A 5760-nucleotide genomic window follows, 5' to 3' on the forward strand; every position below is an offset into this window, starting at 1 on the left:
TTCATTCATAGATTCATTCATTCATTCATTCATTCATTTATCTTCAGTAAAAAATTTATCCTGGTCTTGGTGAATCTGCATCCTATCCCAGAAATGCTGGGTGAGAATACACCCTGGATGGGGTCACCAGTCCATCGTAGGGCACCATGAACACACTCATTCACACCAAGGAGCAATTTAGAGTAACCATTTCACATATTGGTTTTTGTACAGTGGGATGAAAACAGGGAAACTGGAGGCAACACGGACATGAGGAGAATATGTGAAACTCCACATAGACAGTAATCCAATTTCAGGATTAAACCAGGACTGGAGCTGTGATGTGGAAATGAATGTTGATGTAGTTCAGTGCTATATAAAGCCCTTTGCTGCCTTAGATTTCTGTCATTATTCTGTCCAAGGTGAAAATCATGTAGAGGGGGCAGATCACTATGCACAGGAGTAAACCCTGGTGAGACACAGGAGGACAGGTCATAAATTAATCCAAAATTTCCATAATCTGCTGGCGACATAAGAGGATTACCTTTCTAGTGAATCCTTTTGTATTCACGAAGCAGCTGCTAGGCTAGAAGTACAACAGTCAACTGAACTGCTTTAAACAGAAGATCAACCACCACCTTCTTTATCCTCAATAAAGAACAATATTTCTCATTTCTGGTTGTTACAAACCCTAAAGAAGATTGTTACAAACCTAGAAGAACACTGCCTCTGTCTTCTGGAACATAAGGAATTGGAAAGGAAAGCTACATACACTCACCATCTAGAAACACCTGTCAACCTGCCCATTCCTGCAGTTATCCAAATAGCCAGTCATGTGGCAGCAGTGCAATGGATAAAATCAGGCAGATACAGGTCAGAAGCCTCAGTTAATGTTCACATCAAACATCTATGACTCACTCTGAGACTAAATGGTGGACCAACAGGACACTTTGTTCACTGAGGTTGACAAGAATGGACAAAGAACAAAAATGGAAAGCCTCACTAGTCCAAAGGAAGCTACCAGGATGCTCCTCAAGTCATAGAACCAAAATAAAAACAAAGGAGATAAATAAAAGCAAGAAAGAATTAAAAAGAAAAGAAGTATATCCAGGATATTTTTGTATGTATTCTTAAGGTTGTAATGTGTGTTCTGATGGCTGTAAAATATGCCAACTGCAATGAAGCACAGCACCTCACACACCGAGTTTTTATTACCACAAAAATTTTGATCACTCTATAATAAGTAGATATACACTGGAACCAGTACACAATATCACATGGAATATTGCTCCTCTCCCAGCAGAGGGTAGCAAGTAGTTACTGGTATTCATGAGATATAATGCAAAATACACTGACTTCCGAAGATCTCAGAAACATCCTTTTTTGTTTTTGGCCAGAATAATTTTGACCTTAATCCTTTGACCTGATCATCAATGCCCAATGCCCCCTGTCTTTCTCTGTAAATGCACTTCAAGGTTATAAAATATTAATTTACTAACTTATTACCTGTCTAGTCTACTCCATGTAAACCACTAAATGTCCTAAAGGGGAGCCATTTGGCTTTCTGTATATTTTGTCTTTATTTTTTCCTATATATTTTTAGTAGTTGTAATAGGAAGCCTCATCTGCTGAGAGTCCAGTACTACACAAAAAAAGAAAGAAACAATAAATAATGCCTAATGTGAATTTTTCAAATGTTGTAAATCCTCAAAATTAATGTATTTTCATGTCTTCTGATAATTTTACAACATTGTCTAATGTATATCCACTGATCCGTGTAAAGCTCAATACAAACAGCCTAATTAAACAGGCCAAAAAAATCTCCTTTTGGATGCTGTGGCCCAATACCAGCACTTGACTATGCCTACAAGGATTGTAAAAAAAATTGTCCTCTAAGAGATGACCTTTTGTCACAGAAATCTTTCATTAAAAATAAATTATTGGGCTTATAATTAAAATTGGCCTCTTTCTGGTTGTGAAAGCCAAAACACATAGGTAAAACAGGAGCTTCCACTGTCACACCTCCATTAACTGTGGCCCACTAGTGTAACATTACATTAGAGGATTTGCATTTTCAACTGTATATATACCACAAATCTTTCCAGTTCAGCTGGCTGAATCTTTGCACCTAGCTCATGCACTCTTAATCCCTACCTGAACTTGGAGGCATGGAGCCTGTCTTTGCATTCCTACATGTGGTAATAGCCATGATTAATTTTTCCACAGCTAATGAGAGTGCATGCAGCATGCAAGGAGAGCCTGTATACCCACATTTATGGAAAAATGGTGATATTATTGTTGGAGGGATTTTCCCCTTTCATAGCAGTTGGGAAATCAGAGACTTATCCTATGTGACGATACCACCTCCACTAAAATGCATGAGGTAAGCACCATTAGTACATTACATCTATGGTATTATTGACACAAAGAGTAGCAAAGAAGTTTTGCCTTATACTGTTTCTGTTTTCATTTATTTAGTCTTGATTTCAGAGCCTTTCAGTATTCACAGGCTTTGATATTTGCAGTAGAAGAGATCAACAACAGTTCTTCCTTACTGCCTGGAGTTTCACTGGGTTACAAGATCTATGACACATGTAGTTCCATGGCAAGGGGGGTAAAAGTGGCAATGGAACTTATTAATGGAAATGAGAAAGCGGAATCAAATGAGATCTGTACAAAGCCAGCCCAGGTACAAGCCATAATCGGAGACACAGCCTCCTCACCGTGCATGGCCATTGCAAAAAGTATTGGCCCTTTTAGCATCCCTATTGTACGTATATATGCTATTAGCAGTGGGTTTTTTTTTGTTGGCTTTTCATGCTTCATCTAGGTGAATATACATAATACCTAATCTACCTGTGTCAATCTGTCTAGATCAGTCACTATGCCACTTGCGAGTGTCTCAGTGACAAAAGGAAATATCCGTCATTTCTGCGCACTATTCCCAGTGATTATCATCAGAGCAGAGCACTGGCAGAAATGGTCAAACACTTTGGATGGACCTGGGTGGGAGCATTAAGAACTGATGATGATTATGGGAACAGTGGAATGGCCACTTTCTCTAAAGTTGCAGAACAATTGGGTGTCTGCTTAGAATATTCCCTTCCATTTTTTAGAACCTACTCAAAAGAAAAAGTGCTGAGAATCGTGGAGCAAATCAAAAGTGCCACTTCTCGAGTCATAGTGGCTTTTCTTGCTCATTGGGATTTGGAGATCTTGCTCCATGTGTTTTTTGAGCACAACATCACTGGTTATCAGTGGGTAGGAACAGAGGGCTGGATCTCAGATTCTGCTGTAGCCACACTGGACAAGCACAACATTCTGCAAGGAGCCATAGGGCTAGCTATTCCCAAAACAAAGGTGATGGGTCTGAAGGACTTCATTCTAGATATAAATCCACTGAAATCTGCAGGAAGTGAAATTTTTACTAAATTCTGGGAGGCTATGTTTAAGTGTAAATACCCTACTCAGAATGGTTCAGTAGATACAAAAATTTGCACAGGCAATGAGAAACTGTCTGATGTAGAAAACACATTCACAGACATGTCACTGCTGCCTATTTTCAATAATGTCTATAAGGGGGTGTATGCTGTTGCCCATACCCTACATGACCTTCTTGACTGCAAGCAAACATGTCCTACGAAGAAGCAACCTGATCCTCTTACAGTGAGTTAAAACTCTCTTTTAATCATTAGGCCAAACAACTTTGTCACACATACATAGCACCATTCAAAAAATACAAATGCATAATGGCTTCATACTGTAGACCAATTTTTATCTAACTTTAAAAATCTTTTATCCAATTCATCAGTTTCTAGAGCACCTCAAAAGAGTGCGTTTTGAAACTAGTGAGGGAGAAGAAGTTTATTTTGATATAAATGGTGACCCTGCTGCAAAATATGAAGTAATAAACTGGCAAAAAAGTAAGGAACACCAACATGAATTTATCACTGTTGGCCTGTATGACTCATCTTTTCCTGTTCATGATCGATTAAATGTAAACATGACCTCAATTACATGGGCAGGAGATACCAATAAGGTGTGTACAGGCAATAAAAAGTGTATGGGTCTCAGTAATCAAAATAGAATTTCTTCATTATAGTTACATCTATAAAGGATGCATTTGAAAAATATCATCTGTAAAAACCATCAATTCACGTAATAAACATTGCTTTGTAATTAATTACATGTTTTCCTGGATTATAGACACCGATATCTGTGTGCAGTGAGAGCTGTCCTCCTGGGACAAGGAAAGCTGTACAGAAAGGGAAGCCTATCTGCTGTTTTGACTGCATACCATGTGCTGAAGGAGAAATCAGTAACATGACAGGTAAAATGGGAACAGGGAAAACATGAAATACTGTTGTAAAAGCGATATACATATCTAATCATGTATTTAAATCTTTGTTTTTTTCTTCTTGGAGATAGTAGTACTTTTTTTTTTAATTGTCTATAAATTATGCTCCATTTTTATACTATTTATATGTGCTCTAACTCTGTTACAGATTCTATTGCATGTGATCAGTGCCAACAAGATTACTGGTCAAATCCACATAGGAACGAATGTGTAAAGAAGGAAATTGAATATCTGTCTTATGATGAAATTATGGGGATTTTACTAACAACTATTTCTGCTATTGGTACATTTATGACTGTAATAATAGCAATCATATTCTTTAGATATAAAAATACCCCAATAGTCAAAGCCAACAACTCTGAGCTGAGCTTTCTGCTGCTCTTCTCATTGGCTCTTTGTTTCCTTTGTTCACTTACTTTCATTGGTCAACCATCTGATTGGTCCTGTATGTTGCGCCACACAGCGTTTGGGATTACATTCGTCCTCTGCATCTCCTGTGTTCTAGGGAAAACAATAGTGGTGTTAATGGCCTTCAGAGCAACACTTCCAGGCAGCAATGTCATGAAATGGTTTGGGCCTCCACAGCAGAGACTCAGTGTTCTCGCTTTCACTCTCGTACAAGTCCTTATTTGTGTGCTTTGGTTGACAATATCCCCTCCTTTCCCCTTCAAAAATCTAAAGCATTATAAGGAAAAGATCATTCTAGAATGTCATTTGGGCTCAACCATAGGTTTCTGGGCCATTTTGGGTTATATAGGACTTTTGGCTCTTTTGTGCTTTATTTTAGCCTTTTTAGCTCGGAAGTTGCCTGATAATTTTAATGAAGCCAAGTTCATCACATTCAGCATGCTCATATTCTGTGCAGTATGGATCACTTTTATTCCAGCTTATGTCAGTTCTCCTGGAAAATTCACTGTAGCTGTGGAGATATTTGCTATTTTGGCCTCAAGCTTTGCTTTACTGTTTTGCATATTTCTTCCAAAATGTTATGTAATTTTATTAAAGCCAGAGAAGAATTCTAAAAAGCATATGATGGGGAAGAATTCTTCAAAATCTTAGTATAAATATTTTCCCTTTTTTGTGAATATCCTCTTTTATATTAACAATTTTAACTGAACATTTTACACATTTAACCACTCTCAATTAATAGGTGAGACATATGGTAGTCCTACAGTACACAACTAAAATTTGTTTACTAGAATGGTAAGATTTTTACTGATACTATTACATACTGTACACACAAAATATTTTTAGTTTGCCAAATGAACAGTCTGGAGCCTTAGATCCTGATACTTATCTGTAGTTTGTGACTTGACAATATAAACCATTTCAGTCTGCAGATGACTCCCCCTGGCCTGCAGATGATACCCCAGGAGAATGCAACAGACACCCCTCACAAAACTGCTTTTAGCTGGCAAAAAGCC

At 37.8% G+C, this 5760-nt stretch overlaps 1 protein-coding gene across 1 annotated transcript; it reads left to right on the top strand.

Moving 5' to 3' along the window:
* The first annotated feature begins 2144 nt into the window (after positions 1-2144).
* LOC113534614 (extracellular calcium-sensing receptor-like) lies at positions 2145-5395 on the top strand. The gene is made up of 6 exons (XM_026927534.2): positions 2145-2362; positions 2458-2749; positions 2854-3645; positions 3791-4018; positions 4186-4309; positions 4485-5395. Exons 1-6 carry the CDS (start codon positions 2148-2150, stop codon positions 5393-5395), a joined length of 2562 nt encoding a protein of 853 aa, XP_026783335.1. The 5' UTR covers positions 2145-2147.
* Positions 5396-5760: the final 365 nt, after the last annotated feature.

This window comes from Pangasianodon hypophthalmus, chromosome 6, assembly GCF_027358585.1.
Source record: "Pangasianodon hypophthalmus isolate fPanHyp1 chromosome 6, fPanHyp1.pri, whole genome shotgun sequence".
NCBI lineage: Eukaryota > Metazoa > Chordata > Actinopteri > Siluriformes > Pangasiidae > Pangasianodon > Pangasianodon hypophthalmus.